Consider the following 18,776-nt stretch of genomic DNA (forward strand, 5'->3'; position numbering starts at 1 on the left):
GGAGATACTTTGTTTGCTGTGAACACTGGTAAAAGCTCTTTCTGGGTTAAAAACTGGCTGGATGACCAGGTCCAGAGTGATGGTGACTGGAGCTGCATCCAACTGGTGTCCCCAGGATCAGTACTGGGACCACCTGTTCAAATCTTTATGGATGACCTGGATGTGGGCATTGAGTCCACCTCAGTAAGTTCCCAGATGACACCAAACTGGGGGTGGATGTTGATCTGCTGGAGGGTGGGAAGAAGCTGCAGGGGGACCTGGACAGGCTGGGTCGATGGGCTGAGGCCAATGGGATGAAGTTCAGCAGGACCAAGTGCAGGGTCCTGCACTGTGGCCACAATCACCCCAGGCAGCTACAGGCTGGGGCAGTGGCTGGAGAGCTGCCCAGCAGAGGGAACTGGGAGCACTGGTTGGACAGGAGCCAGCAGTGTGGCCAGGTGGCCCTCAAGGCCCCTGGCATCCTGGCTTGTGTCAGGAATGGGGTGGCCAGCAGGAGCAGGGAGGTGATTCTCCCCGTGCTCAGCACTGGGGGGGTCTCAGCTCCAGTCCTGGGGGCAGCTCTGGGCCCCTCACTGCAGGAAGGACCTGGAGGTGCTGGGGCAGGTCCAGGGGAGACAACGAGGCTGGTGAAGGGACTGGAGGGAAAGTCTTGTATGGAATGGGCTGAGGGAGCTGGGGGTGTTTAGCCTGGAGAAGGGGAGACTCAGGGGGGACCTTCTCCCTCTCTACAACCACCTGAAGGTAGGTTGTGCTCAGGTGGGGCTGGGCTCTTTTTCCAGGCAACCAGTGACAGGACGAGAGGGCCTGGCCTGAAGCTGCTCCAGGGGAGGTTTGGGTTGGATATCAGGAAGCACTTCCCCATGGAGAGGGTGATCAGACATTGGGATGGACTGCCCAGGGAAGTGGTGGAGACACCATCCCTGGAGGTGTTCAAAGAAAGGCTGGATGTGGCAGTTAGTGCCCTGGTCTGGTGGTGTTGGTCATAGGCTGGACTTGGTGATCTTACAGGTCTTTTCCAGCCTTGGTGATGCTGTGATTCTGTCAAGTCAACACTGGACTTCTGGCAAATCATTCTTCTCAGACTCAGAGCTTCATCTGAGCACTTAAAAAAAAAAAACACAACCAAAACCAAACCTCAAATAGCTTAAATTGTGATTAATTTGAGGAAAGTGGGCCCCAAATCTTGAAGATTCTGGGTGCCACTTACGTGCTAGGATTTAAAATACAAATTACTCATCTAGGAGTTTGGGCAGTTCATTCCCACTGTTAACAAATGTTTGTTTGAAAATGCTTCTAGGACAAGAGGAGGAAGAATTAATAGTGGAGTTATGATAGAAGTAATGCCAAGGATGAATGTCTAGTTGTACACCACTGAGTGTGGTTAAAGCTTTTTGTATGGGGAAGGAAATGTCTTTATTTACAACTTTATTTGCAAATGGAACTGCCTGTAACTCAGATGTGAGGGTTCTGTGGAGTTTTGTGAGGTTTGGGGTGGGTTGTGTTGGGTTGTTGGTTTTTTTTGTTACTAATTGGGACCATCTGCAAGGCATTAAATTCAACATACAAGGTGAGGATACCAGGACTGTGAGGGTTTAGCTACAGTGGTTTTTAAGCATGACACACAGGAATAGAATAAACTTCCAGCAGTGCAAGATGGTTCAGTGATACACAAGGGGAGCAAAAAGTTACCTGTGATGGGTTGTAGTGTTTCTAAATGCAGGTAGATGATACATCAACCAACTACAAAAATGACCAAATAGTTCTTCAGGAAGGGATTAATGCAGAACTGGACAGTTTCCTGTTCTGGACTGCAGGAGACAGCAAGAGGGTCAGTTATCAACTGTGTCAACAATGTTATACAACCAGCTAAAAGCTTACTGGGTTTGTTGGGTTTTTTTAATATCAATTGATATCAATGCTATTGCTGCCAGCAAAATACTGCCCCTTATCAGTTATATTGTACCAGATTGATCTGTTATATCTGTTGATCGGCCTGTTTGTGGCTGCTGTGAGTGCAGTCACAGTCCACCTGTATTCAGTCAGATTGTTTCTGCTAACAACGTGTGTGCCCCGTGCTTTGAAATGACACAGTTTCCCAAAGCTGAGTCCCAAGAAGTTGGCCTAAGAGACATCTTCTCCACTAAAGACATTTTTGATGGGATTTCAGGGTGATGAATAAGGTCCTGCACTGGAATAAAGCAAATGCCTGTTTTTGAAATGGACAAGCTGAGTGCTCAGGGAGCTGAGTGCTCTGACAGGTGATGTTCCTCATACCTCTCTGAAACACAGGAGTGAAAAAAGGCTGGAATCAAATGCTCTTGTGAGAAGAAAATCTCATACTGATGGAACAATCAAAGTGGTTTTGTGCTGAGTAGGTGTAATAAAACAAACAAGGTGTTTAGTTTCAAAATACTGGATATATGATATCACCACTGACTGACAGATTTGCAGTATAAATAGGAGTGAGGAGTATTTCAGGGAAGGCATCTGTGAGGATTATTTCTGTTGTACATTTTTCTAAATGAACTGGAAACAATTAAGACATGCAGTTGACAGGTAGTAATCATAAAGGAAAATCCAAAGTTGTATGAATCATTTAGTAAACTGGGTTCATTCATCCAAACCACATCCTTGCACAGAGGAAGGAACAGGACCAGAGGCTGTTTTGCAGAAGGGTATCTCTAGGGTGCTGGAGAAGGAAGGACCCTGGGATGTGAAGGAATGATTCCAGACTTACAGTGTAGCAAAAGTATAATGCAAGGAGGAAAATGTTTTTCAGATGTGGAATCAGTGCAATGGGTGCTGGTTTCCTCAAGATTTGCTTGAACATATCCTGTGCAATTTATTTTTCCCCTTGTTGTGTACCTAGCACCCTTCTTCAGTTTTGGGGTAGGTGGAGAAGACACATAAATTAGCTCACACTGTGTAGTTTGCCAGAACTAATAAAGGCAAATCCCATTCTTTTTTAACACCTTTTTTCAAAGCTTGCCTACCACTCCATCCATGTGACAGCATTCTGGACATTGTCACTAATGGTCCCTGTCTTTTAACCTTCTGCCTGCAACATGGTTTTGCTTCCCAGCTACACTTTGCTCCCTGCTATTGATACCTAACTGTGTCATGCTGCCAGCTCCTCCTTGGTACCCCGTCTCACTTAGCATGCTCCTGATAGTAGCCGAGGATTTTGTTCCGTCTCATCCACCCTGCAAACAAATCTGCTTCTGTTAACCCGGAGTGAACGGAGTGTTCTCTCCCCATAAAAATTCTGGCAGAGCTGAGCAGGCAGCTGGAGGCTTGTGGAGGCAAATCTGTGCCATGGGCATCTTGGCTCCAGCTGAGCTGCAGCACAGAGCTCTGAGGTGCAAGGACCCTGCTGGTCCAGGGCATCACTGAAGTGATGCACAGTCCACAGGCCTACTGAGGATTATGTGGTTTGGTCCTCTTGTGTTTGGCTTTTTTTGCTGTTCCACACAGCAAACATCACAAGTCTTTCTGCCAGACTTCATGGCCATTATCATAAATACCAAATAGAGTGCAAAATCTGTAAAGCCAAGGACAATAGAGAGAAGATAAATGAGGCTGGGTTATTTATTGTGAGACGATGAGGGTGATAAAGGAGGAGAATTTGGGAGCAGAAAGGGGATATACAGGGAAAAAATCACAGCGTGGGAGTTGTTGTGGTTCCCCTGTTGTCCCAGCAGAACACACCCACCAGGCTTTGGCCCTGGCTTCTGTTAAGTGGTGAAAAACAACCAAGCTAACTGAAGAGCTGGACTCCCCAACTCACTGGACAAGCGTTTGCAGCGTGGGGTGACGGTTCTTGCAGCCAACCACGCGGGGTTCTCCCTGGAAGCTGCTGCCGTGCCCGGTTCCCTGAGGCGCAGGGACGGGCTGCCCGAGGTGCCCAGCTCTGCCCCAGCTCACCAGTCTCCTTACTGGTATTGCAGGCGTGTTTAGCCGAGGAAAGGACAACAGAGCACGGGGCAGTTACCCTCAGAAGGGCAGGGTCACCTGTCATTTCCAGCCCGCAACCCGGCCCGAAGCAGCCACGTCAGACACTGCCCTTCTCAGGGTTCTTCCCTGTGCTGGGAGTTCCAGGCCTCCTCTTGATAGTCACAGGGTACTCGTTAGTCCATTCAATAGAAACGCAGCCTAATAAAAATGTACTAAAATCATGAATTTGCTGTACTAAGGGCTGCTTTTAAAACAAGGTGCTTTGTGAATCTGTCAGTCAGCTCTGCCAAGCGTCCTGCAGGTTGGGGTAACACCAAGTCTTCCAGGAACCTGTGGCTCCTACAGACACACTGATGTGGGTTCTGACCCACCTGGGCCACCCACCAGCGGGAGGCTGGGGACAGGACCAGGAGAGACAGGACAGAGACAAGAACGGACTAGAATCAACAAAGACCCCCACAGGAGACCCTCGAGCAGGCATCATCATAAAGACAGCCAATTCCAGGAAATAAACTGACTATGTAGAAGAATTCTGGGAACTCATTGACGTGGAACGAATATGCGTGGTTTTGGTGTCTATGAGTTGGGGTGTTTCACTAACTGGTCGGAGCATTCGTGGTGGAGAATCCCCAGCGCTGCCCAGCGCTGCAGCAAAGAACGCCTGCTGAGTGACAGCTGGTGTGTTGTTATGGGGCCTCGATCTGGGGACCCTCACCCCGCCGCCCCCAGGCTGGCACTGCGGGAGCAGAGTCACAGACCCGGGGGGTTCCCGGTTCCCGGCCCCGCTCCCGCAGCCACCCCCGCGGCCCCGCACTGCGCACGCGCAGCAAGCCCCGCCCCCCGCCCCGCTGGCCCCGCCCCCGGCCCCGCCCCCGCTGGCGGCGCCGCACCGAGCGGCCATTTTGTGTGGCGGCGCGGTCGGGGGCGCTGGGCTCGGCGCGGAGCGGGACCCGGGGGGTTCGGCTCCGTTCTAACCCTTTTTCCCGCACAGCTCCCTCGGTAAGAGCGCGGCGGCGCCCGGGCGGGCCGGGCCGCCTGCCCTGCCCCGCGCTGCGGGCCCGCGGCGTGGCGAGGCGAGGCGGGGCGGCGCGGGGGCGGGAGGCCGGGCGCGGCGGGCGCGCGTCCCCGCGCACAAAGGGCCGGGCCGGGCGGCGCTGCGGGGCCCGGGGCGCCGAGCGGGGCCGCTCCCGCCGGGCCTGGCGCGCTGAGGCCGGGGGGCCCGGGCCGCTGGCCGGCCCCGTCCCGCTCGCTCCCTCCCTCGTTCCCGCGGCCCGCGGAGCTGCGCGGCCGGCGCGGGCAGGTGAGGAGGTGCGGGCCGAGCGCAGGCGCCGCGGGCTCGGCCGGCGGGGGCGGCCGAGTGACCTTGCGGCGGCGGCGGGGCCCGAGCCGGGGCTGTGGCGGCGGCGGGCAGCGCCGCGGCCGTCCGGGGGTCGCGGCGTCCGGGAGCGGCGGCGCCGGGCGGGCCCGGAGCGGCGGGGCCGCGGGAGTTGCGCGGGGCCGCGCTCGGCGCCTCGGCCCTCGGGCGCGGTAGGACGCGTCGCGGGGCCGTTCCCGGCGGGGCTGGTCCCGGGGGGGGTTCCGCGGGGCGCCGGCGGCTGCTCCTCCTCGCCCGGCCCCGGGGGGTGAGCTGAGGCAAAGGCTGCGCTTGGCGGGGAAGGTCCCTGGTGCTTGCGGCGCTGGAAACACCAGCGAAGTTTCTGTGCAGTAACGTAACGCTTCTCTCCACTAATAAAAAACAGCTCTGTAAAAAAAACAAAACAAAAAACAAAAACAGCCTAGTGTTCAAGTGGGTCCCGGGAATCGGTGTGAGCTTTCTTCTAAAAATCTCTTGGTTCTGGTTTTACTGACTCTTAAACTTGTCTGTTCTTCTCAGTGATTTTCTTACCGGCCTCGATCTGCTGAGGTTAGGCAGGAAGATCGGCAGGTTGTTTCCTCGGTGGACTCCTCTTAAGGTTGTTTCATCGGCTGTTTTGTGCCCAGCGGATGGTGGACCTCTCTGTGTAGCTGGTAGGGTGTTGTGGAGGGTCTCTACCCTGAAATCCCAGAGGTGCGGGGTCAGCCCCGTGTGAAGCTCCTGTGCCCTGCTCCGTGCTTGCCTAGTTAATGAGCTCTTGTGATTGACTGGAAGGGATGTCTTTACCTACAAGAATGATTGATGGTTTTCTTTAAAGTTGAGAGAATTAAGACTTACAAACAAAAGTCGATGGGGTTTGGTGGAAAGGTTAAACACAGAGTGTAGTTCTGCACCTTTTCTGAAGAACGTTGCTTGGTTTTATGTTGTTTCACATTATAGCATCTTGTCTTAGTCAACTACCAATCTTCAGCTCGTGTTCATTGCTGGGAAGAGGAACACATGAAATGCTGTGGTTGTTATACTGGAAATAAATGATTTGAGTTTTTCTTCCAAATGGGAAGTTCCTTGTGCATGAGGGGTTTGTCTGCTTCTTGAAGCAGATGTGTTTTTGCATGAAACTTTTTCAGGTGATCACATTCTTTCCTGCATTGTAAGCTGCTGTTTGATGCTGCTAGATATGAAAGTACATAGGTGAATCCTTCTAATACAGGGTTGCTTGTTTCTCTTTAAGGTCTAATTAAAAATAAAGTCCTCCTACATACATATGCCATTTTAATGTAAGCTTGAAGAACATAGTTGTATGTTTCTCACTTGTAAGTCTGCTTTTAATGTCCTGGAAGATGTGTGAGTATCTGTTTTAATTCTGTCTGTTAGGGAGTTTGTGGATGATTTGGTAGGTGTTCTTTAAGTTCACTTTGGTAATGATAACTCAAAAAAGGCTTATTTGGGTTGTGTGAGGAGGAGGCAGTTACCTGTTCTGGGTGTGATTCATTCCTGAATAGTTTTCCAAAGAATCACAATTTTGGTATGAGATGGTAAGAAATGAAAGAGCAAGTGTTTTCCACCCCTTCCTTGAATACAAAATACTTATGTTGTCACTTAAAATATTCAGCTCTTGTTGAGTATAACCCCACAAAAACCAATTTTTATTCAGGGATGAAAAATGTGAGTATTTGATCAGGATCTGGATAATGAAATGACAGATTACAACTGAAAATACAGTATCTCTGTGTGGAGTTCTTACTCTGTGCTCTGTAGGGGTGACTGTCTAGAGGTGGCTGTGAAATGTCACTTAGTTTCACCAGTTTGTGTGACTCCTGAAGAATTCTTTGTAGGGAGGTTTTCCCAGGTGTGGCTTATGTTGCTTTGTTCAAGTAAGAAGATGCGCAGTTGGAGGAAGGAGGAGGTGTCATGGTTGATGGAGCAAGGGCTGGTTAAAATTCAGGGTTTACAAGTCTTCTTGCTCTTGAAAGAGTGATTCGTTCTCCTGTTGGTGATGGGAAAATTTGAAAGCTTCTTTGAATATTTCCTGGTTCTTTTCATATTCTTTGTGGAAGGCATCTTCATGTCTCAAAACCATAAAAAAACCTGTGCAGTGCAGTCACCAGTAGGTCATGCAGGGATAAGGTATAAGAAAATGCATTCTTACTCTTGTGGTTGTTGTGTGTTGCAGTGCCTTGTGGTGGTCGCAGGTTTGAACTTTCTATATATACAGTTCTTTGTGGACTGTTACTGCTGTTGTGTTGCCTGCATTGATTTTTGCCTCCATTTATTCTTTATTGCAGTCTAAAAGTTGGTTTTAATTGGTTGCCCACAGGATTGGCTTGGCTTCTGCTACTTGTTAAGAAAAAAACATCTGTCTTTGCAGGTAAGAGCCTTTGAATTGAAGACTTCTTTATATGCATATTGAGTATGTCTTAAGAAATATTTGAAGCTTTTGGAGTCTGTGAATTGGTATAAAAATACTTGAGTCAAATAATCTATAGCTAGTATTTTTACTTTGACTCCCACTGGTGATGGTGGTTCTGGTGATATTGTTCTTGTAAATGGAATTCTCTGCCAAAAGAATGTTTTGTTGTTTCATCAGCATGTGGTAGGCTGGAACACTCTCCCAGTCATTCTGCACTGTTGGAAAATGTAGCTACTTTGCTGCAGGCCACATGTCTGCGTGTTTCTGACTATTGGAGTGCAGAAATGTACAGTAATTGGTTCTGATTGGGTTTTGCAGCATTTAAAGGGATCAGATAGGTTCAGATCAGCTCAGAGATTGCTAACAGGTTGATTTTGGCCTTAAAAAAATAAAAAGCAATCTGGTAGTCTGCAATTCTAGCTTTTGTTAGGCAGTCTCAGCATGGATACTTAAAATTCCTCCTACAATACCAGTGTTATTCCAGTTCTTAGTCTTTGTTCCAATAGTTGCCAGATATATTGTGTGGTCTGGGTAGGGATTGTGCTTCAGTACTTCCCAATGACTAGGCTGAATCTTCTAAACTTTTCATAATACATAAAATGCATGCATCTTAGAAGGCTAGTCTGGTTTCTTGCCAGTTTATGTATATGACCCAAGTTCTACTTATTTTACTGCCTAGTACATAGATGGGAGAAGTAGTATTGTCATCTGGTACACCTTATTCCAGTGTAACACCAATGTTTTTAAAGACATAAAGTCATTGTTGAGACAGAAACATGCTGTCCAATGAGTTGAATCAGGTGGATTGTCAACAGCCTTTTACCCTCCATTTTAATCTCTACTTGCTAATGGGGATGGCTTGTCTGTAGCACAGCTTAAGGATTTGGTGTTTCTGGCTGCTTCAACAATACACCAAACACACAATGATAAAAAGCCCCCACTTTAGCCTTAAAAGTACCTTTTTGTGCAGGGAGAAAAGGCAGCCTGAGCACACCTCTTAACAGCTCAAGAGAAGCCTTCAGTTCTCCCTTCCCAGGCTTGTAGCCCTTCCTGTGCCTGGAGTTAATGCTCCCTCTGCATCTGTGTTGATCTTTACAAGTGACCAGTGAAGTATTTGAATGGGCGTTGCTTCTTCATTAGTTGGAAAACTTGTGCTCTGGAAAAAATCAGACTTGTTTTTTCCTTAAATCGCAGAATGAAACAAATACTTGTTAACACATTGAAGTCCTGAAAAGTTTGAAGTTGAGTTGACCCAATATATTTTTGCCAAAAATATTTGATGGAATAAAATCCTTAAAATTCTTTTTATTCATACCATGCTTCTGTTAGCTCTTGCTTGATAGCAAGCATTTGCTTAATAAAAATAAATGTAGATTAAAATAAAAACTTAATGGAGTTAACTACACTGAAGTCATTGCAGCTAGTTTTTCTAGCAACTCTTAAGTCTAAGCAGCTGTTTGGGGTTTTTTTTCTGGTCTGATTTAGTGGACCTAAACAGAATAGTTAGTCACAAAACTTGAAGATACGTCTTTGCTTTTATAATGAAATTTTGAATTTAGTGCAAGATGAAAAAAACTTACTTTATCCCAGGTGTTACGTAAATGTTCAAATCCTTGAACTCTTAAGAATTCTTTTGTGACCTTATCTGTTAATTTGTCTTCTGGGCTAGATTAATGGAATCATTAGTAAATACAGTGTGTCAGTTCTGATAAAGAATTTCTGGCCATATCAGATCATAATCCCTCTTGCGTTAGCAAGGAAATAAAAGTAATCTGCCATTTAACACAAGAAACCTCAGATGTTTCATTCCTGATGCGTAAGAATTTCTACAGCTAGTTTCTGTGTGTAATAGGCAACAGAGAATATGCAAACTTCCTAGCAGGATTTGCTGTTAGTATTATTTTAGTTTTCAAAGCATAGGTGCAAAAATAGGGATGCTTTTATACTGCTTGCTTGCCTGAGGATTGTCTTAATTCAAAAGCAATCCTGTAGCATAATGTAGTAAACTTCAGTTTTGCTATCTCCTTTAATATGGATTCATTAAAGTAAGCAGAATTTTAACTTCAGTTTCGGAGATGAATATCAATGTTGGGGAAACTTAAAAGTACAGAATAATTAAAAATGCTGCTGTTTTACAACAGTGCAAAGATCTTAGATGCTTTCTTAGATGTGTATGTAGCATTGATTGTTCTTACTTTGACTTGGTTTTTTTCCACGTGGGCCAGTTATTTGGCTGTTGGAAAATGATGGAGCAGTGAACTTGATAAAGTTAAATGTGTCACTGTAGGAGATAATGCAAGATGGTGCTTTTGTTACCTTGTCATGGAGATGAGAGTTGCTTTAAAAAATAAAAAGAAACTCTGAGGCTCAGTATATATTCCCTTTTCTGTTGCTGCCATCCCTTGATGGAGTAGGGATTTTCTTAGTTTTGTTGTGGTATTTTGTTTGTTTGTTTGTTTTTTAAGAGCTCCTCATGTTAATCTTGCAAGTTGCAGTCTCTTCCAGGATGGTATAGTGAGGAATTGGATGTTCATTGAAAGCAGCTCAAGCAGCAGAGCTGACTTTGTGCCAGTGGACTTGTGTGCTGATTCCTTGAGGGAGAAAGGTCCTCTGCACTTCTCTGGTGTCACTTGGATGGGCTCCAGTGCCCCTTAATATACCTCAGTGTTGCTTGTGTTACTTGATGTACAGAAGGGTTAGCACGGTTTTATTGGGCAACAAAACAGAACACTTAAGTACCCATTTAAGTAATCTGAAATTCCATCATGCAAACTGAAGAATTGCTTGTTTCCCTGCAGAAGAATTGTTACTGTTGTTTTCCTTAAGCACTGGATTCCACCTTACCTGGCATGGTTAAGTTGTTGGACAGTGACTTTACCTAGTATTTAAGGATGTGTTATGGGCATGTCTACTGTAAAGCAGTTGGAAGATCTGGACAGGCAAATGCAGCTGGCTTAGCTTTGACTGCATGCTGGGCTACAGTACTTGGCCCAGTGTGCAACATTGGGAGGTCATTACTGATCATGGTTGGTCACAGCTTTGGCATACAGCCAGAAGTCTTTGGTGGTTGCATCGTGTCATCGGGTTCATCCTTGATTTCAAATGCCTAGTTAACACCATTTGTATGAGACTGATGGGAGCCTTAGAGGTCTTTCGCAGAGATGCTGAGCTAGCTTGTACTTAAGAAGTCAAGTTTCAGAGGTTGTGTCTCAAGTGAAACAAGGTGCTGCTGACTCTTCAGGGTGAGAGGCTGGCTGGTGAATTGTGCTGTTATCGATAAGAATGCTTTCAGACTCTACTGAAGGTTTGTCAAGAATAAGGGAGAATTACCTAGTTTCCTCTTGGTCTTGAACTTCTGATATGATCTCAGGCTCTTCTGAAGAATGTGCACAAGGTAGCTGTCAAGATTTACCTGTTCAAAATTGATCTTCAGCTTCCACTAACCTCAGCTGCAGAGGAAAAAATAATTGACTTGTGCCTGAGATGGAAGGTGTAATATTGAAGATAACAGCTGCAACTATTACAGGATTATATGTTGTTTTTGAAAGTTGTAAAGGCCAAGTATCTAGCTCGTATGTGCAGAGATGGTAGTCTAATTTAGTTGACGTTTGTATAGTCACAAAATGTCTGAGGCTAGCTGATAATGATTAGCTAGCTTCATGGTAACCTAGACCTTGCCTTTGCTAGGAGAAAAATGCCAGATCAGTATAATCTAGGTGGTCCATCTCAGGATGCCATGTGGGTCTGGCTGTTCCTACCTGTCCGTAAAGAGTTTTTGTTCATAACCAGCCCACTGTTATGTTCCTTGTCATCTTCACCTGGGAAGAGGTAAAATCCCTCCCTAAATAAAAGAGAACTTTTTATTTCCCATAGGTGTGCAGAATTTTTCAGTCACTTTGTCAGGTACAGTGAATACCATAGCAATGTATGGTAAATTAGTTTTGTTTGCTTGGCTAAAATACTCATTTTGCTTATGTTCCATTAAATATGCAACTACTGATAGTTCTGATTTCTGCTGTTCTTTACTTTTGCTTGTTTTTTTGTTGTGTTGTGGTTTCTTTTTACCTTTTTTTTTTTTCCTGCCACTTGTGGGTCTTAGCTTAACAGTTATTTTGGAATTTCTGGTGCCAAATGTTTACGAACGTTTAATACTTCAATCTGTATGAAGTAAACAAACATGAATAAGGAACTTGGGATATGAACATGCTTAACCTTTGCAAGATATTGTGAGGTGTATGTAAACAATTGTAGTAGATGGTGTCTATAGGTAATTGCATGGTGTCATGAACAGTAGTCTGACATAGCCGTTGCCTTTTCTCATCTGCAGGTGTGTGTTGTTTCAGCGCAGCATGGCTGTGGTCATCCGCTTGCAAGGTCTCCCGATTGTGGCGGGGACCATGGACATTCGCCACTTCTTCTCTGGATTGACCATTCCCGATGGGGGCGTGCATATTGTAGGGGGTGAACTGGGTGAGGCTTTCATCGTTTTTGCCACTGATGAAGATGCAAGGCTTGGTATGATGCGCACAGGTGGTACGATTAAAGGGTCGAAAGTAACACTCTTGCTGAGCAGTAAAACTGAAATGCAGAACATGATAGAACTCAGTCGTAGGCGGTTTGAAACGGCCAATCTAGATATGCCGCCAGCAAACGCTAGCAGGTCGGGACCACCACCTAGTTCTGGAATGAGTGGAAGGGTTAACTTACCTACTACTGTACCTAACTTTAATAATCCTTCTCCTAGCATAGTAACTGCTTCTACTACAGTCCATGAGAGCAATAAAAGCATATCTACGTTTTCTACTGCCAGTATGGGGAGTGCACCTCCAAATCTTGGGAGTACCTTTGGTAGCCCAACATTTAGCTCAACTATACCTAGCACAGCATCCCCAATGAATACAGTACCTCCTCCACCAATCCCTCCTATCCCAGCTATGCCATCTTTGCCACCAATGCCTTCTATCCCCCCGATACCTGTTCCACCTCCTGTACCCACACTGCCTCCTGTTCCTCCGGTTCCTCCGATTCCCCCCGTGCCCCCTGTACCTCCAATGACACCTATGCCTCCCATATCAGGAATGCCTCCTATGAATCCTCCACCCGTAGCACCTTTACCCGCTGGAATGAATGGGTCTGGAGCAGCAGTGAATATGAACAGCGGCTTGAATCCATTGTTTATTGGTCCCATGAATCCAGTAAATCCTATCCAGATGAATTCTCAAAGTAGTGTCAAGCCGATTCCAATCAATCCAGACGATTTGTATGTCAGCGTTCATGGAATGCCCTTTTCTGCAACAGAATCTGATGTGAAAGACTTTTTCCTTGGGCTCCGTGTGGATGCAGTCCATATGCTGAAGGATCATGTAGGTCGAAATAATGGAAATGGACTAGTTAAGTTTTTTTCTCCTCAAGATACATTTGAAGCACTGAAGCGAAACAGAATGCTGATGATTCAGCGCTATGTTGAAGTTAGTCCTGCAACAGAGAGACAGTGGGTGGCTGCTGGAGGCCACATAACTTTCAAGCAGACCCTGGGTCCCTCTGGGCAGTCCCACCCTCCTCCTCCCCAGGCCCATCCTAGGTCTAAATCTCCTAGTGCACCGAAAAGATCACGGTCGAGATCTCCCCATGAACAGGGCTTCTGTGTTTATTTGAAAGGTCTTCCCTTTGAATCAGAGAACAAACACGTGATAGATTTTTTTAAAAAGCTGGATATAGTTGAAGACAGCATTTATATAGCTTATGGACCTAATGGGAAGGCAATTGGAGAGGGTTTTGTTGAGTTCAGGAATGAGGCTGATTATAAAGCAGCTTTGTGTCATCATAAGCAGTACATAGGGAATCGCTTTATTCAAGTTCATCCAATTACTAAAAAGGCAATGTTAGAAAAGATAGATATAATTCGTAAAAGGTTGCAGAACTTCAACTATGACCAGAGAGAAATGCTCTTGAATGCTGAGGGAGATCCAGGCTCGCCAAAATTGTGTGCACATATATCTAATATTCCATACAATATAACAAAAATGGAAATCCTTCAGTTTTTAGAGGGACTGGCAGTAGAAGAAAACTCCATACAAATCCTGGTTGATAATAACGGTCAAGGCTTAGGACAAGCACTGGTTCAGTTTAAAGCTGAAGATGATGCTCGGAAGGCTGAGCGCTTGCACCGTAAAAAGCTGAATGGAAGAGATGTTGTTTTGCGTTTGATAACTGTAGAAGAAATGAGAGATATTGAGAGAAACCCACCATCTCAAGGGAAAAAGATACTGAAAATACCGATCCAAGGAAACGCGCCAGTGCCAGGAGCACAGGGTGCTGGGGGGGATGAGCACGCCTTCCTGGGGGGAGCCGCTAAGGAGGCAAACAATGGTCCTCCGTTTAATTTCCCTGGTAACTTCAGTGGGTCTGGCACATTTGGTCCCCCTCTCCCACCACCTGGAATAGGTGGCTTTCCTGATGCTAGACCAGGAATACCTACGGTTGCAGCTAGCGGTTTACCTGGTGCAGGTATTGAGGTCCCAGCTTTTGCAGGGGGTCCTGGGAATTTGGGTGGACCGGCGGGTTTTGCAGGGGGTCCTCAGACTTTTGGTAACGGCCCTGGCAATTTAAGTGGACCCCCTGCCTTTGCTGCTGGTCCTCCAGGAATTGCTGGTGGTCTTGGGCACTTAAGTGGACCTCCAGGGTTTGGACCTGGACCAGGAAATATACATATTGGTGGACCCCCAGGTTTTGGAACAGGGTCTGGGAAGCCAGGACCAACTGTCATTAAAGTGCAAAACATGCCCTTTACTGTTTCGGTGGATGAAATTTTGGATTTCTTTTATGGTTACCAAGTGATCCCTGGTTCAGTGTGCTTAAAATACAATGAAAAAGGCATGCCCACTGGAGAAGCAATGGTTGCATTCGAGTCTCGTGATGAAGCTATGGCAGCTGTTGTTGATTTAAATGACAGGCCTATAGGCTCCAGAAAAGTAAAACTTGTTTTAGGGTAGCTGTTAATACACAGTAGTTGTAGAATAGATATTCATAGTGCTGTGATAAATGCATCCGGATTGGTTTTTATAGTATTTCCAGGATAGAACCTGTGGATTGTTTAAATTGTAAAACAGATTGGTTTTGATAAGACAGAGCACTGGGTTAGTCATTACATAAGAAACACTGCAAGGATGGATGAGCAGTGGATTTTCCCGTACAAATCTGTGGAGAAGCCAGAGAGATTCTTATTCATGACAAAAGTTTGGTAAACTCTCCTGGACACAGTGCTTTTCAAGGGATCTAGATTGGTTTTACTTAGATTTGGATAAGGGAGGTAGGTGAAGCCAGTGAAGCTCTTCAGTGGGTGCTCTTGCAAGCCATTGTAAAATAGGTAGCTAATCCTAGATTTGGTTAAAAGCTGGCTGAATTTGCTTTGTTTACAGGTCAAAGCTTTGTTTAAAGTCCTGATTTTACTCTGCAACGGAACGAATTCTCAGTGTACACAGATTAATTGTTTTGTGTATGTATCTTTATTTTTTTCCAAGATTCTCACTGTATGAACAGTTGAATTATGCCCATTGCTGATGTGTCTACCAAACTAATTCCTATAAGTATGAGCAGAATCGTTCTGTACAATTCAAGCTGTTCTTTGTGGAATAACCTTTAGTTATTTATATATTGCAATTATAACTGTGCAGAATAAGACTTTTGCCACAAGTATAGCTAACCTCAAACATTATGAGTTTTATAGTACACTTACAAAACATTTGCAGTAGAAGTAACAACTTGAAAACCTCATTATTGTTTAAGTAGCTTGATTTGTTAGGATTATATGAATCGGTTGGAATAGGATCCTTGACACTAGTTGGATATTGATGTTGTATTTCTCATGTCTCTTGAACTCTTTATGTAGAGTCTCTGCTAAGAGAACCAAAGTGGTGATTATTAGTAGAAGATTGGAGTCCAGCTAAAGTTTTAAATTAGTTTATATATGGAAGAAACTTTTATCTTCAGCAACTCTTGTCGTGAATTACTGCTATGGGCGAATTCAGAGATGAAATTTATTTTTCTCCAAAACTTGAAAATACTGAGTTTACTATATATTTTTGCAATAAAGTTGTGCTGTTGTATTCAAAGTCTGTGAAGAGTTGCCATTTTCTTTGCTGTGCAGTAAAACCTTCCATTGGAGAAGAGAATTGGAGAGGAAGTAATTACACAAGTGAGAAGTAGATATTTTTTTTTTTCGGTTCATCCTTGCTTGGCTTATGATAAATATTAAGACTTGGGCATTGCCTGAAAAATCCTGCTATTCCCTGCAAATCATTGTACTTAAACATAGTAAACTTTCAACCATTTTGTTTTTTGGACAAAGAAAACCAGTGCCTTTTGGTGTTGCATATCATGGAACACTGAAGTGTATGGTCAGGCAAAATTGAGAGGTGCAAGTGGCAACAGTTTTATTCATGTGGTGTGTAGGAGAGATTTGAAAACCTGTGCAGCGCTGCGTCCCGAGAGGATTTCACAGTACAGGAATGTGTGGAAGGATTGTATAAAGGTGTACTTCAATAAAGAGGGGGTCGCATTACACAGATGCTTCTGTAACTCATTAGCATAATTTTGTTTTGACAGATTACTAGGTGGTCCCAACTTTGGAAAAGTCATGTGATTTGTATATAATGTTTAAAATTAAGCCTCCTGTTAATAAAACTGTCTGTCTCTGAAGCTTCATGTTATGCGTTTCAACAGTCTTTGGGAGTGATGTTTCAACAGCAGATCTTTGTTTCCTTTTTTTTTTTTCCCTGGGAAAGTCTGAAAGTACTCTTGCTGATGTCAGAAAGATGTGTGATTAGGAGTCAAGCCTTTCAGTTTATTTTTAAAATTTTGCTCTTTGTTTTTTAAACAACTTTTATTAAAGTTTCATACTATATTGGAGTTATTTGGGTGCTTGTTTCTTCATGTTTCACATTAGAATAAAGTTACTGAAGGAAAACTTGGTTTCGTTGTTCACAGAATTGATTTAAGATACTAGTTTGTGTTGACTTGTGGAAACTGGTGATAACTTTCGAGATTCGAATTCATCACAACAGTGCTTGCCTTGTTGTGAAATGTTTATTAAACTACAGGTGTCTGGAAGTAGAGACACAGTTCTGTGTTAATTGTCTTGATTTCACCTCTTGATCCTCTTGGTAACGGGCACAGGGTGATTAGTGTGTGTGTTGGCCACGGCGCATGCTGCGAAACATGACTGTGTGCCTGTTCCTTTGGACTTTCTTAAAGTGCAGGTTTGTTTTGGAAGTATTTCATTTTCTGATGCCTGATTTTCTTGTATGGTCTGAAGATGATTTAATGCTTCTCTAAAAAAAAGTGCGAAGCTATACAAAAAGCATTGGTGTGGAAACACTGACATGGATGGAATGCTTAAATGGAGGAACTGGGATGGGAAAGGGGCTCTTTGTCTTGATGCTCCATATCTTTTAGCATAAACGAGTAGTGAATGAATAAATAGCCCCTCTTCTTGGAGAGTAGGGCCTTAGGGAAAAAAATAGGAAGTTGTAGCATATTAAGAATTTCTGTATTACTATAAACAGCTGCTGTCCCAAATACAGCTGATCCTTTAAAACATGTTCATTATTGTGTCACTTGCAGACGAGAGGCTTTCTGTAACAACTTGCTTTCATGTTAGGAGCAGCCTTTAACTGCATCTTGTGGTTAATTATGAGGAATACCCTTACACTAACTGACTGCATGGAGAGATACGATGAAATTGCTTACTTTGTACGTGTTTACATTAATGAACAGCCTTAAAAATAAGGGGTAGGACCTCTGAGGTCCCATCTCCAGTGTGGAAGGTACGTAACTGCCCTTGCACGTACACCTCAAGCCTGGCTGCTAACCTGAGGTAGCAACAGAGACTCGGCTGATGGGCACTTTGCAGTTGTTTGGGCCTTAACAATGTGAGTTCAGGAGCTGACATCCTGCTTAGCCTTCTTGGAACAATACAGTCGGGAAGGCTGATGTCCCAGTTTCAAGTTAAGGAAAGAAGGTGCTTGTGTTTGTGTTACTGGCTAAGTTGATGTTTGTAGCAGCTCCACAAGTGTTAGTGTCCAAGTACTACTTGTAAAAACAAGTAAGGGGCAAAAGTGTTACATCATGACATGGTTTCTGTTAAACACAGATTTTTGTCATCCCATTTACCAGAGAAGCTATTAATACAAGAAATTATTAAATGATAAACTTGTAACCTACATGGAGGAACTGCAGTGATTAGATGGAAGTTACTGAGTTTTCAGGCAGTTACACCTAAATGTGACAGGTTTTGATTTTAGCACAAGTCAGTTCTATAATATCACAGATTATATTAAAGCCAGTTTTTAATTGATGAATTGCTGTTGCCATATTCTGAATATAGATTAATGAGAGGTATGAGGCTTTGTAGGTTTAAAGAAAACTGGATACTTCCTCTTTACTGGATGTTCCTTCCCTAGCGTTGAATGCTTTCCTTGAATGTCTGTGCTCTGAATTTGTGAGTGGAGAGGAAGATGGATGCAAAACTGAAGACTAGAGTCGTGTGCCAGTTGACATTGAAGGTCTGCCTTCTAAAGAACCTACGTGCTGGTCAGGTCTCAGTTGCTCAGGCTGTCCTTAGAGAAGTTGTTGATTAAACTGTGTCAAATTAGCAACTTGTTTTGCTGAGAATCCTGGTGCCCCAAAGACTGCAGACACTAGGAAAAAATATTTTTCCAATTACAAGGCATGCCAGTGCTGGGTTCACTGTAAAGAACAATTTCAGTTTCTGCATTTTGTCCCTTCTCAGTCTTCTGCTGTGGTGGTTCTAAAGCTGCTGCTTCCTGCAGCGGGTGCTGTTGGTCCTCGGCGCGTTCAGCAGTGTGTGCCTCAGCCGGCTTGGCCTTCTGAGCTGCAAAATTGAAACAACTGCATATTGTGGACACTTAAAGCCTCTGGTTGGACAGCGGACGACTCTGAGAGCAGTTGTTATAGGGTGAAAATCTGGGTACATGGGTTAGACCCTGAATCCAAGGATGGTAATTCCTGTTTAATACAGACTAGTGCAAGCAAAAGACT

The 18,776-nt window shown here is 44.7% G+C and overlaps 2 protein-coding genes across 6 annotated transcripts in view; both read left to right on the forward strand.

The window, feature by feature from the left end:
* Nucleotides 1–4,862: 4,862 nt before the first annotated feature.
* CPNE1 (copine 1) overlaps nt 4,863–18,776 on the forward strand; it is a 43,784-nt gene continuing 29,870 nt past the window's right edge. Inside the window, exons 1-2 of one of the 3 annotated variants that reach the window (XM_051633501.1) lie at nt 4,935–4,953; nt 7,626–7,676. The gene's annotated coding sequence lies outside the window, so the exon portion shown is untranslated. Of the gene's footprint in view, nt 4,954–7,625; nt 7,677–12,096; nt 12,189–18,776 lie in introns of those variants that run through there. The other 2 variants (XM_051633502.1, XM_051633503.1) reach the window with 2 other exon arrangements.
* On the forward strand, nt 4,889–16,625 carry RBM12 (RNA binding motif protein 12). Of its 3 annotated transcripts, XM_051633486.1 has the most exons (4): nt 4,932–4,953; nt 7,626–7,676; nt 11,592–11,621; nt 12,046–16,625. In XM_051633486.1, the coding sequence occupies exon 4, from the start codon at nt 12,068–12,070 to the stop codon at nt 14,708–14,710; it is 2,643 nt and encodes an 880-aa protein (XP_051489446.1). In that variant the 5' UTR covers nt 4,932–4,953; nt 7,626–7,676; nt 11,592–11,621; nt 12,046–12,067; the 3' UTR covers nt 14,711–16,625. The 3 variants fall into 3 exon arrangements, with proteins under 3 accessions (XP_051489447.1, XP_051489446.1, XP_051489445.1); XM_051633487.1 differs by lacking the exons at nt 7,626–7,676; nt 11,592–11,621 and having other exon boundaries at nt 4,889–4,953; XM_051633485.1 differs by lacking the exons at nt 4,932–4,953; nt 11,592–11,621 and having other exon boundaries at nt 7,593–7,676.

Source organism: Apus apus, chromosome 15 (assembly GCF_020740795.1).
Source record: "Apus apus isolate bApuApu2 chromosome 15, bApuApu2.pri.cur, whole genome shotgun sequence".
In the NCBI taxonomy this organism is placed as follows: Eukaryota; Metazoa; Chordata; class Aves; order Apodiformes; family Apodidae; genus Apus; species Apus apus.